Here is a 24819-nt window from a genome sequence, read left to right as displayed (position 1 = left end):
AAATACTAATGACAGCCTCTGGATTAGGACTAGCATCTTGACCTACTATACATGCAGTGTGAAAAAGCCCATGACAAAGCTAAAATTTGGTAAAAAGCTCAAATTAGCTAAACTAATAATGATAGCATTTAGAATAGCACTAGAATGTTGACCTACAGTAACATATTCCATGCAGTTTGAAAACACCTGAAATGTATTAAGCAGAAATATAAGCCGATTCCCGGCTGGGGTCTTTCTGCATGGAGTTTGCATGTTCTCCCTGTGCATGCGTGGGTTCTCTCCGGGTACTCCAGCTTCCTCCCACAGTCCAAAAACATGACTGTCAGGTTAATTGGTCTCTTTAAATTCTCCCTAGGTGTGAGTGTGCGTGTGCATGATTGTTTGTCCTGTATGTCTCTGTGTTGCCCTGCGACAGACTGGCGACCTGTCCAGGGTGTACCCCGCCTCTCTCGCCCGGAACGTAGCTGGAGATAGGCACCAGCAACCCTCCCGACCCCATTAGGGACAAGGGTGAACAGAAAATGGATGGATGGATGTTAGCTAAAAAGCTAATTTTACATACAGTACTATCGAATGCATACTGACCATCACTAGCATGATTGACTAAATTTAGAAGGTTTTAGAAAAATGTAGTTAACATAATTTCAGATAAAAAATTTTAGCCCTTATGCCATCACTCAAATGTTGACTAAGTAAATGAATTCACTTAATATGCAAATATTGTATCAGCTAAAAGTATATGGAGACAAATCTTTATTAGGGATCAAAATAGGTTTGGAAGGTCAGCTGGAATTAGGGTTAAAATTAATAAGGTTTGGGATTGGAATTAAGGTTGGAAGCAGGGCTAAAAGGGGGGTTAGAAGGAGGGTTGCATGGAGGGCTAGGATTAGGGTCAGAAGGAGAGTTGGAATTTGGATTGGAATTAAGGCTGGAAGGAGGGATGGGATTAGGGTTTAGAAGGAAGGTTGGAATTAGGGCTGGAATTAGGGTTGGAGTTAGGGTTACATTAATTGAGTGAAGGGCTAAAATAACTGCCAATATGTTGACAATGGAAAAACCTCGATTTCTAAAGGTGGTACTTGTGTAATAAAGTTGGAGAAAATTCTCTAGTAATATCTGAGCGTGCTGTGTGCCAAATTGGCACACAGCACGCTCAAAACTAACACTAGTAATAGCTCACTGTAGCCTATGCCACAGCCCCACAAAGGCAACAGATATAAATGCGTACCATTTGTCAGAGTCGACAGATAACTCTCTGTTTCACCGGGTGTCCAGGTTATCTACTGTTCAGTCCACATTCAATCCCAAACCACTGTGCAGTCGGGACCGCGCGTTTAAAATTAAAGCGTGGCGAGAAAGGCTCTCGCGAACGCGCACAGGGGGCTTGACGTCACTGAGGCGCCCTGGCTCTCCCGAGCCGCTAGTACTGCTGGTAAAAAGATGGGAAAATCAGATAGCCGTTCATCGAAAAATTTAACATAAAATGCCAGCTTTTACCACACCTGTCCGGATGCTAGAAGACTGAGCTCCAGCAGCGGTTTGAGCTCCACTAGACAACGAAAAAGGTACTTTGATTGAAGAGGGCTGTCCCCCTCTTTCTTACCTTTAAGCTATTGTGTTAGCGGTAGAAAATAGAGATTTAGCTTGACCACTAAATTTGGGTTGGACTAGCCTCCATATGTCACAGTGAGCTAACACTAGGTGTGTGCATTCTTTACTTTTGGCCTTTAATAGGCATTTACAGGGCTCATAGGTTTGTAGACGAGCCTGAGAATGAAGGAAAGCTGAAAACGAAGAGAAGGAAAATGGATATGGTTAGATGGGTGTCTCCAAAGCAGCCGCTGTATGTTCCGTGTCGTTGCGAATGAATAAATGTCTAATTCTCCGTTAGTGAATAACATTTTAACGTTGCAAGATAGGACGTCGTCAAATTAAAACATCAGGACCGATTTTTTACTTGCTAATATTTCTATTTGGATTAACATTTCTCAGCAGGGAAATGATTTTTTTCCTCCCTTGAACGTCCACCATGGACAATCCTCTTTTTTTCCCCCTCCCTGCTGCTTTTAAATTAAAGCGTCAGTTCATTGCACAACAATATTCGGATTATTTACATTTATATGATAAGCAAAATGTTGAGTAATTACAAACACGTGTAGCTTTAATTATAACCAGTTATAGTAGGGTAAAGGTAGAGTTGTCATGATTTATTGTTAATCCCAGCAGGGCTACACCGAGGTTACACAATTAAAATTACACCTGACGATGTCCCTAAAGGGCCTTATTTCTTGTTAGATCAGAAACTAATCATGTAACCCAGATTTTAATTAATGAGTTAGCTGATTACACATTTTAATTTTACACTTATTCACACCGTAGACCTTAAAACATCTGCTAAAGACATTTTCTTTCTGTTGTTGTCACTGTAGTGGTATATGTTTAGGGAATATTGAAATATAGGCACAAGGTTAGTGTTTCTGAGTGACTTCGTAATCTATAAATGTCCCTGCCAATTTGTACTGAAATCTAAAGTCTCTATAACAGACCTGCACAGTATTAAGAAGCTTGATTTTTGCCATGATTATATCAGCTCAGATAAATACCCACCACTCCAAATATCTTTGTAAATATAATGATTCTACATGATAAAAGTAAGAAGATTGGTATTGTTAGATTTCTGTCTAAATTAGACTTATCAAGTAGAATAAATGGGGAAAGTACCAAAAGTTTTTTTTTTTTTTTTTTTTAAAACCTATGTATTAAAGGCTACATGAATATCAATGTGACAACAAAACACAATGGTCATACTGCGATCTTAACTTTATACTTATATCTCATTGGTTTTATTTAAAAATGTCACTTTTTGGTGTTGATGTGCACTTTATGAGAAGTGGTTGCTTTCTGTTTGCAGATTTATTTGTAACTCTGGGAAAGTCTTGTCACATCTTCAGTCCCTAAAGTAAAGAGGAGCAGGCTTTTTTTAAAATATCATGAATATTGTGTCCACCACCTGCAGTTGAAGCGGCATCATCGGCAACACTCGACTGTTTCAAGGCAGCGCCACAAGGTCTGAAAGGATTTACCTACATCTGTTCGTCTGTTGGCTCTTTCTCAGTTAGCAGAAGATGTACGGTAGCGCCCGCTCTGTTGGCAGAGGGGATGCCAAAAACGGTGGAGGAAGAGACGGAGGCGGTGGTGGTAATCAGGGATCCGGCCGTTCACCACGCCTCCCTCGATCTCCTCGGATGGGTCACCGACGCACCAACAGCACCGGTGGCAGCGGAGGAGGTCCTGGAGGAGCGGGCGGGAAAACTCTCTCCATGGAGAACATCCAGTCCCTCAATGCTGCATATGCCACCTCAGGACCCATGTACCTGAGTGATAACGAGGTTGCCATGGCGGGCGACCACATACCCAAAAGTGGTGTGACGGTGACTGCCGCAGGGCGACAAAGGGTGACGTACGGATCGCGAGGAAGCAGCGGTGGAGTCGTGGCTGCTAGCACTCCCAATATCTCCACCACAGTGCCTGCTAACGCAGTGCTGCCAGCAGGCATGATGGCAGGGGATGCGCTGGCGTTCGGGGACCACCACATGGCCTCCACAGTGCCACACTCTCTAAGGCAGGCCAGAGACAACACCATAATCGACCTGCAGGCCCAACTTAAAGAGGTATTTTATAGGACTGAAACCATTAATCAGAATTGATCGATTATTTCAATAATCAACAACTAATTTATTAATTAATTGTTATCTTGAATATACAGACAGAAAAAAATAACATATTCAGATCAGTAATTAATCCAACACTGCAAAAAAAAAAAAATCATACAAGATAAAAACATATTTTTCCTACCCAGACCTCCTCAAAAGTCATAGTTTTAGCTTCACTCGATTCAGATTTTCTAAAGGAAGGTTATGGTATTGCATTTTAGGTGATAAAATGTTCATTTTCTTTTAAAAAGTTTTTGTCTTATTTGCATCTTTTAATGTATTGCTAATATTGTATAAAAAAGGCTCAAGTGGTTAAATGAAAAATCTGTAGACTGTGCCTTTTTTTTATTCGATTAATCATCTTAATAATCGATTTCTGAACTAACTGTTAGTGACAGAGTTCTTCTGCCAGTTTGCAGATTTCTTCCATCAAGAACAACAGCTATCTGGATGAGCTTATCACCTTACTCTGTTCTGTCAGGTTCTGCGTGAGAACGAGTTGTTGCGGCGAGAAGTGGAAGTGAAGGAGAGCAAGCTGAGTTCCTCCATGAATTCCATCAAAACCTTCTGGAGCCCGGAGCTGAAAAAGGAGCGAGCCCTCAGGAAGGACGAAGCTTCCAAGATCGCCGTTTGGAAGGAGCAGTATCGCGTTATTCAGGATGAAGCACAGGTGAGCGTTTCAGTCTCTGATCTCAAGTTTGTTTTCTCTGCTTCAAATCATCACTTTTTAAGATGGGGAAAACACATTTCAGCCAGTGTTCCGGCTTTCACTTTCATTATTCTCCCCATGTATGTATTTAAAAGCTGGTTTTGAACATCTAGTTAATCCTCTTACGTGCAGCTATATGCTCATGCTTTGTAGATGAAAGGGATGTAAAATTTAATGGTGCATTAGCATTTTCGTGTGCTTTGGAAAGTGCTGGAAGTGGTGAGCATAATAAAATGTAGCATTAAGGCCTATTTAATGTGTGTGTGTGTATGTGTGTTGTAGTGGTAGTCACAGATGCAGTTGTGTGGATGTAGGACTTCAGATGCCTGCATTGTGTTGAACAAGATGTTTTTGCTCTGAGTTATGGGATGTTTTGATCACAGCTGGTCGGCTCATACAAAGTCTAAGAACACAAGCAGAGAAAACGCAGAAAATGAATCTATATTAAAAACAGCCTGGCTGCTTTCTGCCATCTATAAATGGATGTTGATGCTTTAAGTTCTGCTTTAACAATATTTTTTGCTGTGTGAGATTCTTACATGATGTTGGACTTGGGTAAAAATGATACTAATGTTTCATTATATTTACACAAAATTTAAAACAAAAATCCAAAACATGACTTAATGTCATTTATTTGCCACAGAAGTCTATAATATTGAATAATACGGTCATGATATTTATAAGATTTGTTTTTATACGGTATAAGGGAAAAATAAAGTATAAAACTTGCATAAGTTTTGTAGCTTTGCTCAAATTCTTAATGGCGGGAGTATGTATTTTTTAAATTCATCACTGGAAATATTCCTAATAGGTGTACACCAATAAATCGGCCCTGATTTCCTTAATTTTGGGCAATCGGCCGATACTTGCATCTGAAACCGATCTTATCCACTGAACTTATCTACTTTCAAAAAAGGTCTGAAATCAGCCTCTGTCCTCTTTTTGAGAGAAAGCTGGCTGACAGGTTGGCTGACCGTCCACAAAGTGACGCCTGCATGTGTAGTGATTAACAATTGTCACCCAACTGTTGCCAACTTAGCAACTTTGTTGCTATGATTAGTGATTTTTCAGACAAAAAAAATCAGCATCAGCCAAAATTGGAGTCGGTAGGTGAGGCTTTGTGAAAATCCTCACCTATCGGTTGCACCGAGTGCCAGAAAACTGCAATCGGTGCACCCTTAGTTTTCAAACAGCTGAATTAGTTTTACTTTTAAACTGAGACAAAATGACAGCAGCCTTCTTTTATCATCTGGTGGTCTGCAGCAACAGGTGGGGGAGGGGCAGTGCTTCATAGAGCAGGAGAAAAGCAGTTAGTGACAGTTTTATCTCATTTGAATATCTCATTAAAAAGACTTTATGCATTGTATGACATAAGATTTTTGTGTCTTTTAAAACTGAAACCTTTTCAAACTTTGATGTAAGCTTAGTAGCAGACAAGCTGCAACAAAAACCGTAGATCTATAACTTTAGTAATGCACGTTGTGCTGAATATGATGTATTGATCCCAGCTGGTGGGATCTTTTACATTTTTTCTCAGATGTGTAGTGTGAATGTACCTTTCCTCTGGCTTGCAGTCTTTTAATGAGACAATACAGGAAGTGTCAAAGCAAGTGGAGTTCACTCAGCTACGCGAAGCCCAGAGGAGCACTCTGCCGCTCTGCACTGCTGGTCAGCTGGCTTAAAGGCTGCTCCTGCATCTTTTCTTAATCTCCAGTAAACGTAATTTTATAACTATGAATACAGTCATGTTATAGAAATGAAAGGAGCACCACCTATTCCTCATATGAAGATCACACAGTTTTACAACTACATTTGATAACTTATGAACTTACTTAAGAATCCTGGTTCTAAAATTTAATATTTAAAAATTTAATATTTAAAGAGTAGTAATTTTATATCAGCCAGAGTGATGTATTTAATAATGCTAATGTAACAAACACATTTGAAGCAAAAAAAAAAAAAAGCCTTTGTTGTCACGATTGTGGAAATTAGGTTTCATTAACGAAGACAAATCGTCTTTGTTTAACTGTGACTGTTAATGGATGGGCCACCTCCTGTGTAATTCGCTGCTTTCGCCCCTGCTGACTCACAGAATCCTGCTCCAGACTAATTCCCAGTTCTGCTCGACCAGCGCAGGGCTAATCAGCGGGTGCTTTAATTTAAAGATGTCAGCTTTCAAACGTCTGCCTCCGCCTCCCACTGCTGGCATGCACGGAGACACAGAAAGGCACGGACACTGATTACGGCTTTGTGGTAAACTGCAGGCAGTCGTCCTGGAAGGAGGCCCAACTGAATGAGCATATTTGCAGTTTCATATTTGCTGCTTGTGTACAATTCTTCCTCTCTTTTACGGTTACTTATGTTTATTTGAGTACTTAATTTCATCCAAATCATGTTTTGCTTCTCTAGCAAAATAGCAAATACAATTTGGTGTTAAGATGAGTTTAGGTGGCGTGTATGTGTGTTTTCTCTCACACACCTGACTGTTTTCTCCCCTCAGGCAGTGAGGGTGAGAATATGGGGACTGAGGAAGGGAGAAGGTGTGTATGTCTGTGTGTGTGTGTAGGTATATCAGCGAGAGAAGCGGGGCGGTGGTGGCTCGGTGCAGTGAGTCAGCCTTAGTCACGGTGCATAGAGGGTGATGGAAAGGGATGGTTGGTGAGAGGATAGGCAGGAGGAGAAGGGGAGTGTGTGGAAGGTGGTTGGACAGTGAGTCGGGAGGAGAGCGATGTGCGCTGGTGGAGGGTGAAGGACGGATTGACAAAGGAAGGGAACAGGGAGGGCTCAGGACGACGGAGAAAAATGAAGCCAGACACTGACTTCTCTTTTTGTTTGGTCTTCTGAAAAATGCTCGCAGCTGGTTCAGACCAGAGCGTAACACTGCCTCGTGTTACGGCCTCGTAGCAGCTCTGCCAAGTGCCGTGGCGTCAGATGCTGCAAACAATGCAACACTACACTGGGCCGATTGTGTTTCACCTCTTGTATTTCTGAGGGCAAGAAATGCAACACTGTCCACAGAGCGAGACCCAGAAAGAGGAATCAGTCAAGGAAGGGCTAAACGTATGATAAAAGATATTTTTAAACAGAATTTGACACAGTCATATTGTCATGGTAACCGGTACCACGCCTCCTGTTCATTGACATCTGGCACCAGAACCCCTGCATGGAGTTAGTATAGAAAATAGTTGAACAGATAGGTATTACCATGTCTTTACATGATAATACCATCAGTTCTCATTTACCTTGTGTGAAAAGTTATTTTGAACTTTGCACAATGTTCTGTCATCTCAATCTTTTATTTTATTTTTTTAAAATACCTACATAAAAAAAACACTAAATTATCCTTTTGAATGTTATTCTATGGGACACGGTGGTAATCTCCCCCTGCCAGCTAAGAAAGGTTGATGGAATCAACTAACTCTCTCACTCTTGGTTACCTAGCAACTAACTCACTCTTTGGTCACCTGGCAACAACCTGTTGAGTAACTGGCGCAGCAGCAGTTTTAGGTTTCACTCTGTGTTTCATAACTGCTTAAAAATAAACAACAACGTGAAGTGAAAGTTGTGGATAAAAAAGGAAGGGTCAAGCCTCCAGTTTGGTAATATTTCAGATATTTAAAACAAAAAACTAATCAGTAATTATCAATAACGACAACTATTCATATCAACGGATATGAAATGCTTAAAGTGATATGTTTTCCAGTCATATCGTCCAGTTCTTCAGTCAGATAGCCTCTGACTGAAGATGTTCTGTTGTTTTATAACAGTCTCATGATGAAGAGGATGATCAGTTAGAATAGTTGCCAGAACAGAACCAGCCTTAATTTTTTAGTTTTTTACTTCAAAAATCTTGGTCGTCTTTTTAAGGGACAAAACACACCAAATATTTTTGCATTTTCACAAAATGACAAAGTTGAAAAAATATTTTTAATGAAGATGGATGAACCCTAAATGGACATGTCTGCCCCCAGCACCTCCAGATGACTGTTCAAGCCCTTCAGGACGAGCTGAGGATCCAGAGGGACCTGAACCAGCTGTTCCAGCAAGACCCCGCCAGCCAGGGAAGGGAGCTGGCCCTCACATCTGAACCCACGGAAGAGAACTACCGGAGGCTACATGCTGAACACGAGAGGCAGGCCAAGGAGCTCTTCCTCTTGAGGAAGACGCTGGAAGAGATGGAGCTGAGGATTGACACACAGAAGCAAACCTTGGTCGCCAGGGACGAGTCCATCAAAAAGCTTCTGGAGATGCTGCAGAGCAAAGGTGGGTTTTAGAGGCGTTTAGGTGTGTTTCATAAAAATGGAAACTATAAATCTAGTTGTTGTCCAGAGACATAAAAACGGTAAAAGTTTGGAATTACAAAAGTCTTGGACATAATTTTTTGTTGTTTGTCTATGTTTGAACTGATTATCTGATTACTGGACAAAAACTGTCCCACTATGCTTAGGCTCACTGATTATCTGTGTGTTTTTGTTTGCGTGTGTGTGTGAGACAGCTCCATCTGCCAAAGCGTCAGAGGAAGACCAGGAGAGGACCAGGAGGCTGGCTGATGCAGAAATGCACCGGCATCACCTGGAGAGTTTACTGGACCAGAGAGATCGAGAGATTACCGCCCTCAGAGAGGTAAGGCCCACATCAGCGATCCTGACTCTAAATGGCACATTTGTTGTATATTTTCCAACATCTTCCAGCTAATTTAAAAAAATATATATTTTTTTCAAGTAAAATCCCTTTTTTACATTTCTGATCCAGCAGGAGCTTCATCGTCGCTACGAAGGAACTCCAGAGTCCACCAAAACAAAGGCTTTACAGACTGTTATCGACATGAAGGTGAGAGTTTAACTGTTTCTAAGCAATCAGCTTCGCCACATCGTGCTTCCACTGGTGACCAACTTTAAATACCCAAGGATGCAAAAATCAACTCCATGGAGCGGAGCCTGAGGGACATGGAGGAGGAGCTGCTCATGATGAAGTCCAACGGACTTCTGAGCTGCGAGGAGCGGCAGGAAGAGATGAAACAGATGGAGGTGTACCGCAGTCACACCAAGTTCATGAAAAACAAGGTGAGAGACGGAACCAGTTCGATTTAGCTTCACTCAGATATGTAAAAGTTTGTCCTCCAAGTCTCCTGAGTTAAATTCTTTCTGTTTTACAGATGGAGCAGGTGAAGCAGGATCTCTCCAGGAAGGACTCTGAGCTGCTGGGTTTGCAGACTAAGCTTGAGACCTTAACTAACCAGTTCTCAGACAGCAAACAGCACATCGAAGTCCTCAAGGAGTCTCTCACCGCCAAGGAGCAGCGTGCTGCCATCTTACAAACAGAAGTACAACAAAAGCCCAAAAGAAACCAATCGCTCATTATTTGGTAAATTCTTTTTAATGTACGTTGTATTTGTTTTGCCAGGTTGATGCCTTACGCCTGCGCTTGGAGGAGAAGGAGGCAACTTTGAATAAGAAGAGCAAGCAGATCCAAGAAATGTCCGAGGAGAAGGGAACCCTGAACGGAGAAATCCATGACCTGAAGGACATGCTGGACGTTAAGGAGCGCAAAATTAATGTGCTGCAGAAAAAGGTAAAGTTAAAAATGTGCCATGCGGTGTGCCTCCTGTGGTGGATGTCTGCTTCACCGACATTGCGTTTGCTTTGCAGATTGAGAACTTGCAAGAGCAGCTGAGGGACAAAGAAAAGCAGATGAGCAGCTTAAAGGAGAGGGTGAAGTCCTTGCAGGCAGACACTTCAAACACAGACACGGCGCTCACAACATTGGAGGAGTCTCTTGCGGAAAAGGTACGTTTACATCTTCCGGCCGGCTGCTGTAATTCCACCTTTATGTGGAAAGGTCTTTTTGATTGTTTCTCTTGTGTTTTCAGGAGCGAATCATCGAGCGTCTGAAGGAGCAGCGGGACAGGGACGACCGAGAGAAGACGGAGGAGCTAGACTGCTCCAAGAAGGAACTGAAAGAGCTGAAGGAGAGGCTGAGCTTACTGCAGGGAGACCTGTCAGACCGAGAGGTGAGGAACAGATGGAGGAACACTCTCCATTCTGCTGGGACTCTAAAAATACACACAGAACATCTTTCTTGTTTTGATGAGTCATTGTGTTTTCAGTTTCCTCCTGCTTGATTATCTCAAATCTCTCTTTTGCGTGCAGACCTCTCTGTTGGACCTGAAGGAGCACGCTTCATCTCTAGCCTCTTCAGGACTCAAGAAAGACACCAAACTCAAGAGTTTGGAAATAACCTTGGAGCAGAAGAAGGAGGAGTGCCTCAAACTGGAGAACCACCTAAAGAGAGTGAGCTAACAAATCACGTTAGGCTACGTTCACACAGCAGGCAAACGTGACTCGAATCTGCTTTTGTGCCCATATATGAACCTATATCCGGCTTTTTCACCGCAGTCTCAACGATCTACTTCTGATCTGTTCATCCCCATAAATATAAGATCTTTGGTACTTCCAAAAGTGGAACTAAATCAGATACATATCCGATTGTTTTCAAAGTGCGTGAACAGTCAGATGCATTGTAATTCAAAAAAAGCAAGACACAGTAAATCAGAATGTAAACAAGGGCTGAAAATTACGAACTTATGCAAGAAGTATGTGAAAATCTGTCTGCTCCCATTGCTGAATAAACTTTAGAATTGATCCTTAAACGACTCCACCCATCATTACTTATGTAAACAATGTGCTGCTGTGTGATGTCAACGCTCTTCTTTTGCACATGCAGGTCGCTTTGGGGACGTAAACCTTTCAAACAGAAGTCTCATTGCAGCCAATCTTAACTAGTGTGAACGACCAAGCAAAAAAAAAATTATTTAATCAAAAAATGAGAATTGTGCAGCAGTGTGAATAACCATCTGGTTCATTCTTACTGACATGAATGTGATTCTTGTTAGGCTCAAAATGCGGCACTGGAAGCTCAAGCCAACACAGAGCTGGCGGAGCGCATCAGGAACCTGGAACAGGAAGTGGTCCGACACAGGGAGGATTCTGGAAAGGCTCAGGCAGAGGTGGACCGCCTCCTCGAGATACTTAGAGAAATGGAGAACGAGAAGAACGATAAGGACAAAAAGATCAGTGAGCTGGAGAGGTGGGTTATCTGTGGTGTTTGATGAACACAAATGAAGCTTCTGCCTGTCCCAGCTGGAGTTTCTCAGTTTGATTCCAGGTGGTCAGAGCGACGAGAACACATGTTCACATTCAGACGAGAGGCTGTTTTTAGTCCCAGTCACTCAGATCTATGCAAGCTGACATGCATCTTCTAATTCTGCACCATATTTCTGATTCAGCATTTCATTTAACTTGCTAATTTTTAGCGTCTCTTTCTAAAAAGTTTGAATTATCAGATGAGCCTCTTTTTCTTCCTTCCTAATGTTTCCATATGTTCAGTTTCTTAGCCTGAGTCTCTTTTCTCTTTACTGCTTTCTTTGCACTGGACATTTCTTACCTCACCAGTTTGGCCTCCAGGTTAGTACGTGCTCTTTTCTATCCGCCTGACTCCCCTCTCTCTTTATCTTTTATTTCTTTCCTCCTCCCTCCTTCTGTTTCTCTTTATTTTTTTACTGGGCTCTTCTTTACATTTATGTTCATGATTCCCCTTGGTCCTTATCTGGTTTTAACTTTAAATCAAATCTGACATTGATGCTGTTGACTGGAGGAAAAATGTTGCCAAAGCAACTGTAAGGATCTGTTTGTACACAATTTTGGAGTAAACTTTTCATTAGACCATGTTTCTGTACGTCTGTTTTAATCTGGAAATAATTTTTATTTACATCCTTCATCTGACTAAAACTAGATTTTTATCATTATCCATTCTACAGAGATTTCCAGACTTTTATTCCTTATTCCATTATCTAAAATATAAAAATCCGAATTTCTCAATGTTTATATTCATTTATATTTAGGTGATGACCTGTGTTTGTTTTTACCACATCAAAACATTAGCTGTTGTCCCTTATTAATCAGTTGTTCACAGATAAATATTCAAAATGTAAAATGGACTATTTCAAAACCTTTTTTAGTTTCTAGATGTTTAGCTCTGGGTTTCGAATCCAAACTTTTTGAACTGGGTTTGGTTTTTAAATGCTTGGGAAAGAATATAAACTCACCGGGTTTTTTTTTTGTTTGTGTTTTTTTAAATGAAGGTATCACTGCTCATAATGTGATCTAAAGTTAACTGTAATTTATTTCTGATCATCTGAGATATATGTTTTAAGTATTTTTTAGATATATATTTATTGTTTACATTGTATCAAAATTTAAGAGAAAATAAACAAATGACAAAAGTTTGCTCATTACTTCACTGCAACATCATAAACTAGTTTTCCGACAGGAGGGATTAAAAATAGGATAATAAAACCCAACTATGATGTTCATAATTATTCATAATGTCACAAAAACTGGAACGGAAGCAAAGATGTTTGTGCAAATACAAAATTTTGAAATTGTAAAAACCTTGCTGAAAACCATCAAATGTCAGATTTGCATTTTCTTTTTGTTTTACTGTTTTATTCTTTACAAAGTAAACTGAACCATTATATTTGAGCTTTTACTATGTGTATTTGCATGATCATTAATTCATAAAAAAGTCATATTCCTGGTCATCCTGTCAGCAGGTATTTAATTTTTTGTTTATATTTAAACCCATAACTTCTTTAGTATGAAGTATTTAATGTACGTAAAGATAAAAAGGGCGGTCCATGTAACAAATCGGGGTTTTTTTGTTGTTTTTTTGTGTAAAGAAACTTTCTCCATATAATTAGTAAAGTATTTAACAGTTTTAGATTTAAATTTCAGATTTCCTGTCGGTGTTTTTGCAGGAGTTAAGCATATTTTGTCTCTGTAGGCAAATGAAGGACCAGACGAAAAAGGTGGCCTCCCTAAAGCACAAGGAGCAGGTGGAGAAGAGCAGGAATGCTCGACTGATGGAGGAGGCCAGGAAGAGGGAGGACAACCTGTCCGAATCGTCCCAGCAGGTGAAGGTGAGGCTTGTTTCTGAATTGCTTGGGCTTGACTGCAGTCTGCAGGAAATGCACCCTGTGACGTCGCGTCGGCGTCTAACAAAGCAAAATCTTCGCTGGTGTGAAGGACACTCTGCGTCAGAAATCAGAGCGCATTGAGGAGCTGGAGGAGGCTCTGAGGGAGAGCGTTCAAATCACTGCTGAGCGAGAGATGGTGCTGGCACAGGAAGAGGCTGCTCGATCGCTGCAGGAAAAACAGGTAATTAAGCACACACACTAACACACACACACACACACACACACGAGAGACAAGTCAGTATTAGTCAACTAACAGAAGCAGCCACTGCTACATTTCTAAACATTCCTCCAGAAGTCTTTCTCTTTCACCTTCGTGGTGTTAATCACTCTCTTTGTCCTGCCTCCTCTCCTCTGGCTTCCTCTTCTTCCTCAGTTCCTTTATCTTTGCTTGTCATTTTTTTTCTTGTCTTCTTTCTGCTACACAACCGCCTCTCCGAAGCACTCACTCAAACCAATGCATGAGTCCAACCTCTCCCACTTTAAGTGGTCTAAGGTACGAGTCCAGTGTGTGTGATCTCCATCAGTGATCAGCAGCTCCGTTAAAAACAACACTTCTACAAGTCATGCAGTCTCGTGCAACGCTTTCTCTAGAGGTTGTTTTTTGGTCTGTGTGGAAGCTTTCAGATTGATGTTCAGACTGCATGGATTTGTAAAGTGTTTGTGTCGTTTCCAGCCCATGTAGATGGGATTATGTTTACCTGCTGTTTGCTTGTAAAGTAATGTTCCTAGGCAGAGGGTTCACTTACACTGCAATGCAAGCGTGTTCATGCTTCTTGGATTTTCCCATATTTTATCATGACTCAACCACAAACTTCAGTGACTTGTAGAGCGGAAACAATTAATCGTATTAGTTGATTGTTGAAATAATTGTCAACTAATTTAGTAAGTGGTGAATCATTAATTGGATATATTCAGACTTTAAAAAAAGGTCATTTACTGAAAGAACAGCATACTCAGAACAGCAATGAAGTAAAAAACTACAGAAAATACATACATTTGGCGCTTGAGATAGGATAAATCTTTGACCTCAGGTGGCATACTTATAGCTTTACCTCGTTCAAATTCTATACATACAAAATCTGCTATTAAGCTCCTTTTTCTGTCCAATTATTAATTGATTAATAGAAAAAATAGTCAAGCACTGTTTAAGTCAAGCAGGAAGGGCTGAGCTTTCCACATGTTGATTCTGCATTGTTTTGCTATAAATTATCAAGTATTCGCTAGAGGAATGCTGTTATTGCATTTTAGGGCAATAACATGGCTTATATTTTTTTAATTTAACAACAGAAATTAATTATTTGTTTCCATCTTTTAATGTATTCCTAATGTTGTACAAAAAAGGCTTACTTGGTTAAATAAAAAATGTGCAGAATATGACAAATTTTTTATCCGATTAATTGTCAGAATAATCAATTTCTAAATTAAATGCAAAAATGTTGTGCTGTGGAAAACTAACCCTACACATCAAACTGTCCCTTGCCTATAAGAATGTATGATGGTGGCAGTATCATGCTGCGGTAGTAGTGCTTTTTTCAGCATTCGTAGGTGGTTCTATAAAGTGAAGATTGGCTATATATGCAGTTTTCAGATTTCTTATATGCAAAATACTTTGAAATCAAGCTTTTACTTGACAATTGTTTCTCTTTCTTGTTGTCCCATCACACAAAACCCCCAAAACATGTTTAAGGTTTGTGATTGCAGCATTGGCATAATGTGGAAAAGTTTGTTGGGTATGAAAGCCTTTGTGCGGCACTGTATTCATTAGTTGGCCAGTGAATGAAGATGAACTATTCAACTTTTCTCTAGTTTAGGTGAATTCTTGAAAAACAAAAACAAAAAAACACTTGAGAGCTCATCTCATTTGCTTTGGCAGGATGTTTGTTGTCACCCCTCCAGATCAGATTTCCACCCAGCCGTGTCCCCCTCCAGGTTTCAAATGTTGCTAAAATGTCTGAGGCACTTCTGAACACAATAAAGAGGACTGCTGCTGATGTGGAAGGGTTATTTTAGTCGATCTTCATCGCTCCATTAATGTTGGTCTTCTTTTCTTTCTTTGATTGCTTGGATCTCTGTTCAGTTGCATTCAGAGGTTAAAGGGATAGTAGGATATTTAATATGTGAGGTTATCAGAGGAAGTTTCCTTACCTGTTATAGAAACGTCACAGCTGATGAGTCGGATTGATGCAGCTCCAACAACCTTCACTGAGATTGGCTGAGAAAACAATCTGAACAAGCTTAAGAGTTTATTGGACATTTATAATGGACTAATATAGTAATATATGAATATTTTCAGAGTTGTTTTAAGAGATGCACAGATCTTTTGATTTTTCGATTCCTTATTCTGTGAGGCTTCGACCTGCCGATACTAAGTTTAACCGTTTCTACTAAACGTCTTTTGTAAAACGAAACAATGGCTTCATCAGAAACTGGACAGACCAGATTACAGTGTTGTCCCTCTCTCTCTGGGAATCACCTAGGGCAGAAAAAACCCTTCAGACAAGATCTGCTTGTGGAGAATTGCAGCGCATCTCCTATATTGTTTTTTTTCTCATTAACTTTTCTATCGGCAGTCCGGGAAAGTTAGAAGAGCACCACATCACAAAATGTCTTTGGATTTACTATTGTTAGAATTATTATTATTTTTATTTACTGTAACTATAAATGAACCTTTAGCTGGCTTCATTGTGAATTGTTAAATCAGGGTGATGTCACACTATGTGTTAAATTCGATTCATAATGGTCTTAAAAGGCTTTTAAAAAGCTCTTAAACTGGAGTTGGTGAAACCTGCAGAAACCCTGGATGTATCAGAGGTATGAATGACACCTGATGAAATTAAAATTAATTGAACAAACGGTTAATAAAAGATGAATACTTTCCATTGCAAGAAGATTTAAATTAGTCAGTGATGGTCTCTTCATAAAACAGATGTAAAAAATGTACCGTCTTCAGGTCGCAAAGCGCCCTCTTGCCACTCTTTTCACAAACTTGCCCTGGTTTTGATTTGCTAAAACTGTGACAGCTGTTTGACTAGTTGTTAGTCTTCCTCACAGCAGTATGACTCCTTTCTCCCACAGGTAGGGAAATGCATTTACAGAACCTCACTTCACACGATCTAAACTGTCCCTTTAACGCACCCTGGAGTAAAACTGTTTCCAGTCTGTATGCAACTGCTTGTATATTTGTTTGCTAGTAACAGTTGTTTACTTTAGTAGGTAATGAAAACAGATTCTACAACTGTCCTTCCCTTTCATCAGTCCATTTATCATTTAGAAACCCTTGTAAGTGTCATTTGCTGGAAAAATGCTTGACACTTGACAACCGTTGATTTCTAGGTATATATGTGTGTGTGTGCGTGTTTCCAGATGGAGGAGCTGCTGGGTGCCATGGAGAAGGTGAAACAGGAGCTGGAGTCCATGAGGGCCAAGCTGGCTTCTACCCAGCAGTCTCTGTGTGAGAAGGAGGCCCACCTGACAACCCTGAGAGCTGAGCGCAGGAAACACCTGGAGGAGGTGCTGGAGATGAAGTAAGACCCACGCACACACACACACTGACTGACACACACTCACTAACTCTACAGGGTGGTATAGACTGTAGATTATTGATTGCCGCCTTAATCAAGTAAAATGTCATCCATTTCTGGCTTTTCCCAGTCGGCATGCTGGCTTTGTGCTATAAATAATAGAATATACCTGAGCTATTTGTACAGCTAAGCATCCTGTTGCTTCATCTACATCAAACAGGCAGGAGGCCCTTCTGGCCGCCATCAGTGAGAAGGACGCTAACATCGCGCTGCTGGAGTTGTCGTCCTCTAAGAAGAAGAAGACGCAGGACGAGGTGGCTCAGCTGAAGCGAGAGAAGGACAGGCTGGTGCAGCAGCTCAAGCAGCAGGTGGGGAAACGCCATCTGGGATCAGGAAGGGGAGATGTGACATGTGGAGACAGGAGTTGATCAGGGAGACCTGCGTTTGTACATTCATCTGAAGTTTCACCCGGCGTTTATTAGAAGGGTCACCTCTGTGTCAAATGATGAAGCTGTTTGTAAGAAAATCAACAGTAATAACTGAAAAAACAAAAATATGCTGTATAATATGACCACAGGTCTGCATATCTATTGGTGTATTTTATTCTTTTTCCCAAACATTACTTCCATAATGTACTTATTTGTTTAGTTGTTGTAGTAAGTTGTACTTTGGCTTCATTGTTTATGCATTCTCTTACAAGTCTGGTTGTTGTGCATAAGTAGAGTAATTTAAAAAAAAAAACAGCCTTAGGGTTTTCTTCACTTGAGGCCTCCACATTATGTCACCAGGTTACAGAGCCACAAAATAATATTAAGCCCACCTTTTACATTCTATTTATGAAAAACATGCAGCTGTAAATGATTTTGTTTCAGACCAGTGCATCACTTTCTGAACAGAAAGATCAGGTTTCATATAAAATTTGAAAAATGGGAAGTTCAGTTTGAGTATTTTCCAGATGTAGAAGTGTGGAAAAGGAAAATAAGTGTTTGAAAAAATCAATTAATTCCTTGTTTTCCTTACATCTGTCATTTTTTTCCTTCCTTTGTTTTTGTTTCTACAGAACCTATAAAAATATAGGTTTTATATTTCAACCCAGCCTTTATCAGGCATAAATTCATAGAAAATTATTTTTTTAAGTTTATAAAGTTTGTATTTTTAGATAAAGAAATGCATAGAAATCCTGGACCTTCCTACACAAAGCAAAGTGACTGAAGTGAGTCTCTCATGCACTTTGCTGCTGTTATTGTTTTATGGCTTCTCAGATATTTACTTCCACAAAAATAAATGCGATCTTCCAGATGTAGTTGATTTCTCATCAAAAAGAAACATCTGTAGTACATTTTATAAAAAGCATGTGCTCATATTAACAGCCATGTTTTCTTAAGATGGAGTCAGAAAATGTCACTTCTGATATTTTGAACCTTTCTCTGTTTTTAATCGTCAGACTCAGAACAGAATGAAGCTGATGGCCGACAACTACGAAGATGATCATTTGAAGGCTGCACACGACCACACAAATCACAAACCCTCTCCAGATCAGGTAATCTATTTGACCCGGATCTGATTTGACAACATCTCAGTCGCTGAAAAGATCTTCTCTGAAGCGTCTGTCCAGAAGGTCGGACTGGTGGACGCCATGTAAAGGCAGCAGACGGTTCTTTGTGTCGATGTGTGCTAACCACGTTTTTTCTTCCTAATGCTGCGTCTGGCTAACCTCGTGGTTACCAGGATGATGAGGAGGGTATCTGGGCGTAGCCTGCCTTATGCCCCTCCCCTCTCTTTCACAAACTTTTTGTTCAGAAGGGTGAGCTCGTATAAAGAAAGCCAAACCTTTCACCTTCTCCACCAGCATGTTGATTTTGTTTTTCCTTCATTCATCTGTGGTGCTCTTCATATTGTTTGATGTTGGGTCACATTGTTTGAGAATGGAAGCATTTGTTGTGTGTTGCTTGTGCAGCTTAAGAGTCTTAAATTTGCATGCAGTTTCTATGCTGCTATTTGTTATACATTTTACTCACTGAATTTTTCTGTTTTTATGATGATGGAAAATGCTGTCAGGGACGGATAGCTATGCATGCTGAGTCATGATCCACTGCAGCTTCATCGTGTGCAAGCACTTGGACCGGATCAAAACTCTTCTTCTGTCATCTGGGATGAGAACAAAAATGCTTCCTCTGACACTTTTCCTCTTCCTCCTCTCTACAGATGATACCCCCTCTTCTTGTCCTGTCCCAGAACCGCAGTAAGCTCAAACTCTACATCGCCCACCTGACAGACCTCTGCCACGACCGAGACCCCAGCATCCTCAGCCAGCTCACGCCTCCGTCTCACTACCACCACAGCGACCCTGAAGACTGGGAGGAGGAACTTCAGAAAATGAGCGACGAACAGGTGCTGAGGAAAAAAAAAAAATCAAAATTTTTTACATTTCAACAAACATTAATGTGTTTCAGTTGGATTTTTATTTTGACAGATCAATAAAAGTTAATGCATAAATGAGCCCGGATGGAATAATTAGATGGGTTTTAATTAAATTTTTATTTTTTTAACCAAAGCAAATTTGTTAACTATGCAGTTCTTTAGTATTCTACCCCCTTTTTTCTGTTACCCCTAAATAAATAGCCAAACAACTCAATGTGCTAACTAAAACATCCTACAACAATTGAGTTTTGCATCAGTTTTTGTTAATCATTATAATCTTCATTGTCTTCCTGCTTTTCAATTATTTTTAAGTCACTTTTTTGAGGTGGCGACAAAAAGAGTTCCTGTTGAAATAGTTTTCAGTTGCCATGGCAGCATCTCCAATTAAAGCACACTTTGATGCTGAAAATATCTCTAAAACAAATGTGGCGAGCTGAGATTTTCTTTTCTGTTTGTATTTTACTTGGTGTACATTCTGAAAAATCGCCACCTAAGTTATTAACATTTTCAAGTGTCAAACATGCAAAACTAAATAAACTTCAGGCCAGGAAGATCACTGGTTTTAAACTTTTAATAGCTGAGTTTTGTCTATTTTATACTTTAAAATAACACTTAGTTTTTTCCTATCCTTCCTTTCTGATTTTGCTCAGGTTTCCTACTCCCATAACTTTGGCCCTTTGTCTTGAACATCTTACATTTTAGTGCCCAGTGTTTCAGCTCCTTCTCTATGCTTCTCTATTTGGCGTAAACAGGCTGTTGTAACAAATTGTGGAAAAGCAGGTCCGGACCTTATGTCCGTGACATAAAAATCACAGACAGCTGAAATCAGTATCTGAGTTTGTTTTTTTTTAAATGATACTTTGGACTGGATCTGGATATTTGCCACAACTTTGAGGAGCTGAAAAGGTTTTAAAGAACTGTTTAAAATGTAAAAGTTTGGGGGTGCTGTGGTGGTGCAGGGGCAAAGCATGACCCACGCTGAGGCCTTAGTCCTTGTAGCGGTGGTCGTAGGTTCGATTCCCGGCCTGGCGACGTTTGCCGCATGTCTTCCCCCTTTCTGATTACCCTGTTTCCTGTCAAACTACTTTCAAATAAAGGCCACTAGAGCCAACAAAACCTTTAAAAAAAAAAAAAATGTAAAAGTGTAGCTAATAACTCACTAAAACATTCTCAGGGCTGCTGCTTTCAGGGGAGTTAAACAAACTCAAACACTATCCTTTATTTTTCTGTGTTTCCAGTTGAAACGGGAGACTGAGGTGTGTGAGAAGGAGAACGGGGAGCTGCAGGAGTTTGCCAATTCAGTTCTCCAGCAAATCGCAGACTTCTGCCCTGACATCCTGGAACAGGTCGTCAATGCGCTGGAGGAGTCATGCTGACAAATCTGACTTTGGACTTAAGCAAGCGGAGCCCAGGAAACCCCGACCTCCATCCGAGAAGAAGAGAGCCGGCCGAGGCTTCATCTTCTCCACCCTGCATCAAGTTTTCCAGGAAACTGAAGTGCTTTTCTGTCTCTTATGTCACTCTGAGGTCAGGCTGGCTGCATCAAAATAAGGAAATTCACAAAGCAACACTATGAAGACATGTTTTATTTAGTGCAAATGAGGGAGGAGAACTAAAGCACACACAGTGGGGCGATCTTTATCTTTTAGCGTAGCCGCATTGTAAAAGATGTTCCAGATGAAAGAAGGGAGCCTCACAAAGCCTTACCTCCAGCAGGAACTGACCTTCATGAGGCACTTTTGTCTCAGGCTTTTACCTCTTTTATTCATCTCTCAAGCCTTTCATGTTAAAAGGGGAACACGGACAGAAAAGCACTTTTTTTTATTTCTGGGGGAGCTGCTACACCCAAAGGGAGCAGGGATGGAGTCGAGTTCGGAGGTGAGGCCTTGTTTTCAGTCTCGCGTTACCCATTGCAGCGCCATCAAAATGCCACTTTTTAACTAGAAGAGCTCCTGATGCCCTAGTGTCGGTACGTTACTGCGTCGTCAGTGGCATTAGAGGGGGATCAAGGCTCAACCTTTCACAGAAGATCTGAGTTTAGTTACTATGTTTATAACCGAGGAGAGGATTTAGAAAAGCTTTTCTTTCATTTCTTGATGGTTTTGCACACAGCGTCCACTTGTTTATGAGGTATGCAATGTTTCTTTCTTTTTCTTTTTTTTTTTTGAGAACTGTTCTCGTGGCCTTGGAGCATGCACAGAGATCAGTACAGGACCTAAATGCAGAGGCTTTTCCGCCTCTGTAATACTGGTGCTATGGCATGATGTAAGAACTGATCCTCATCCAAAGTTTCTAAAGGAGTTCCTTAAAGCCCACATACCGACGGCCCTTTTTTTTGTATGCTCAGATGCCTCTGTTGGTGTTTGTTTCTGTTTGTTTTATTATTCAGGGCTGAGTTTTTTAATTACTAAGTGCATTGATTGACATTTACAGAGGAAACGAAAGTCACTTTTCAAGCAGATTTTGACTTTTTAAGATAAGTTTGTAAATAACGTGATATTCAACACGTACAGTAACTGAATAAAAGTAATAACGTGGAAGATGTATCGTGCATTCTTAAAAGACAAAAAAATCTGAAAAGTTCAAAGCAGTGCAGTTGTCTTTAGTGTCTAATTTTGTCTCCCGGGACAAACGTATGTGTGACAGTGCTGCCATAAATTGCAGAAAGTCTATGTTCTATAGAGAAATATATAAAAATAAGATATATGAAAAGTTTACTGTATCAATATGCATTGAATGTTTGCACAGAATCTCCCAAGAGCGAGTTGCTCTGAACAAAATAAGTGTTCTCAGCGGAAACTGAGGGAAAAAAAAATAAAGTGTCAAAATAATGTGTGAACTAAAGATGTTTCAAACCGTGTCTATGTGATGGGAGGGTGAATTCTCTTGTTTATTTCTAATCGTCTTTTTCAAATAAATATGCTCGCCAAACGGTGGCGCTATCCTAAGACGCCCACGTGTTGTCTTTTCTTAGTCAGATGGTTTTTGTTGGTGACCCTGATGCATAAAAACGAGCCTCCAGCTGTCGCAGCTCTCCTGCTATCAGTGATTATATTCAGCGGGTGTCAGAGTGAGAACCAAAGACACGGCTGGAGGTCAGAAATGAGAGTTGGATGCTTGTTTTTCTCTGTCAAACTGACTGAAGAGCTGTTTCTTTCCCTTTAGCTCCTTACAGCTGAATTCAAAGATTATTCTAGCAGTGTTTCATTCCCCTTTACTATGGCCTCGCCTTCCTTTCTTCACTCAACGTCTTTTCTTTTTCCTTCAACTTTTTAACTGGGAACACAGAGCTAATCAAGGGGCTTTAAGTTTGATGTAAGTTTTTGCATTTGTAAAAAAAAATTAAAAATGTACTGCTGTCTGTTAATGTCAAGAATCAAACTGAATAAAAAAAAAAAAGACATGTTGGTTATATGGATTTTGTATGTATAGAAAAGAATAAATTATGAGCCTCGTTTTCTTGTGAAGCTTTTTTCTTTTTAACCAGAGGAGCTCCCATCATAGTGCTTCATGTTCAGTAACTAATATTTTATGTCATCTTCAGCACTGGAGGAAAGAAGTTAATTAATTCATGCCTTAATGCCCAGAAATGACATCAAGTAAAAGCAGCAATACTTCATATTTACTCAAGTAAAAGTAAAAAGTAGGCGATTAAGAAACGACGTGAGTGAAACAGTATTTTATAAAAAGCCTACTTGAGTACTAATTGATCAAAAACTCTAATCAAATGTTTTATATATCAGCAGATGAAAATCTAATACTACATGCAAATTCAAGCATTTTAAAAACTTAAAATGAAAAATTATGCTAGTAAATATAACTGTGAAAAAAATCCAGGTGGAATGTTAGAAAAACTTTCCAATATTTCTTTTCAACATATAACTAATAACCTTTGAAAAATCAATTTTTTTGGCCCAGTCTTGAGCACTGAACGTCTCGTACCTGCTGGCGGTCCAGGTGGGTTGTAGTTATGGAAGATGACAGAACTGGAAGATGAATAAGCTCCTGGTAAATTCAAGCTTGATTCTCCTCTAATCCATTTTTTTCCTCAACATGTTTATTGACTATTTTCAGCAAAATGTCTGATGGTTCTGTGATCATGCTCTAACATCTTAGTGATTTCAAGAGTGCTGCCTCTCACTGAGAGACTTTTGGTCATTTTTAAATTGCTATTTTTTATTTATTTTTATTTACTGTGAGAAAATAATTATGCACAACCTGTATTGATCTTCCTACATCACACCTTCATTACACAGATAAACATGACCTTGTATGCTTAATTCATTCAAGCTTGGATACATTTAAATGCTTAGAGTTAGAAAATGCACCTAAAAATTATAGTAAAATAGTTGTCTAATAATTGTGCACACACAGATGACAGGCTAAAAATCATGTAGATCTCAGGGCCTTTTTGAAACTCTCCTGTTTCCTAAGATAGCTTTTAAATTAACTGCTATAGAAAGAGGGTTCTTTACAAGACTTGTACATAGGCCTGTCGCGATAAACAATAAATCAATTAATCGCACTGATAAATTAAAACTATCGACGTCATTTTAATTATCGGCATTATTGTCTCTTCCGGCCTTTTTCTCTTTCTGTTATTGACACTGAATGAAAAAAGGCTCAACTCCGGTGCTCTCCACTGACCCTCCCTTCCTCATTTCCTTAGTGGAAAGCCCAACGCACACTACACGATATTGTCAAAACCTGAGAGACCACACATTAGCCGACAGAAGTTCTGGTTAAAACGGTTCGGTCCTGCCCTGTGGTGTCCAACAATGGGCACAAAATAATGGCTACAAGTCCAGTGAACTAATTTTAAAACCAGGTATTAATCAATGCTTTACAACAATCTACCTGCAATGCATGTGGCTAGTGTCAGTCCTGACCGAATGAAGATCATTAGAACCTATTTATGTCACGTTAACGAAGAACAGCTGAAAAGTTACCGGGTTTATCAACTGCGGTAGCAATTTCGCTCCAACTCCTCCGCTTGTCATTTCTATATTCTTTGCACAAAATGTTGAATAAACATTAATGTTGTTTCCACATATCTTGCTGGACTTCGGGTTGCGCCGTGTCAGCTGTTTGGGATTCCACTCCGTAATTTCCCCTCAGAAAGCACGAGGAGAATCCGCGCTTTCTGATTGGCTACCTGTCACATTCAACAGGCTGTCTTAACGCTCCCGGTCGGGGAAAACCCCTGACTTAGATCGGAGCGACGATCTACCGTAACACACCACACACTACAGGATGATTGGTTATGAAATCGAAAGCGACAATCTTAGAACGGCCTAGTGAAAGATTGTCATAAGGGGAAAATCGGGGCAAAAAATCGTGTAGTGTGAACTATTGCATCAGGTAGTCGGATTTGCCCATTTTCTCCATTTAATCTAATGATTACTGAAGGGCAATATAGTA

The 24819-nt window shown here is 40.1% G+C and overlaps 1 protein-coding gene across 12 annotated transcripts; it reads left to right on the top strand.

Moving 5' to 3' along the window:
* The first annotated feature begins 1382 nt into the window (after window positions 1–1382).
* LOC116729236 (ELKS/Rab6-interacting/CAST family member 1) lies at window positions 1383–22855 on the top strand. Of its 12 annotated transcripts, XM_032577639.1 has the most exons (23): window positions 1383–1565; window positions 3017–3671; window positions 4195–4383; window positions 8394–8685; window positions 8918–9045; window positions 9175–9252; window positions 9330–9485; window positions 9578–9745; window positions 9826–9993; window positions 10071–10208; window positions 10292–10432; window positions 10572–10712; window positions 11315–11508; window positions 11874–11885; window positions 13264–13399; window positions 13506–13637; window positions 13896–13949; window positions 16820–16980; window positions 17198–17345; window positions 18422–18517; window positions 19183–19368; window positions 20637–20791; window positions 20824–22855. In XM_032577639.1, exons 2-22 carry the CDS (start codon window positions 3126–3128, stop codon window positions 20772–20774), a joined length of 3402 nt encoding a protein of 1133 aa, XP_032433530.1. In that variant the 5' UTR covers window positions 1383–1565; window positions 3017–3125; the 3' UTR covers window positions 20775–20791; window positions 20824–22855. The 12 variants fall into 12 exon arrangements, with proteins under 12 accessions (XP_032433530.1, XP_032433547.1, XP_032433524.1 ...); XM_032577656.1 differs by having other exon boundaries at window positions 9178–9252; window positions 20637–22855; XM_032577633.1 differs by having other exon boundaries at window positions 20637–22855.
* Window positions 22856–24819: the final 1964 nt, after the last annotated feature.

The sequence above is a fragment of the Xiphophorus hellerii genome, chromosome 2 (genome assembly GCF_003331165.1).
Source record: "Xiphophorus hellerii strain 12219 chromosome 2, Xiphophorus_hellerii-4.1, whole genome shotgun sequence".
Lineage (NCBI taxonomy): Eukaryota > Metazoa > Chordata > Actinopteri > Cyprinodontiformes > Poeciliidae > Xiphophorus > Xiphophorus hellerii.
Note: the sequence above shows the minus strand (reverse complement) of the source record. Positions and strands in the feature narration are given on the sequence as shown.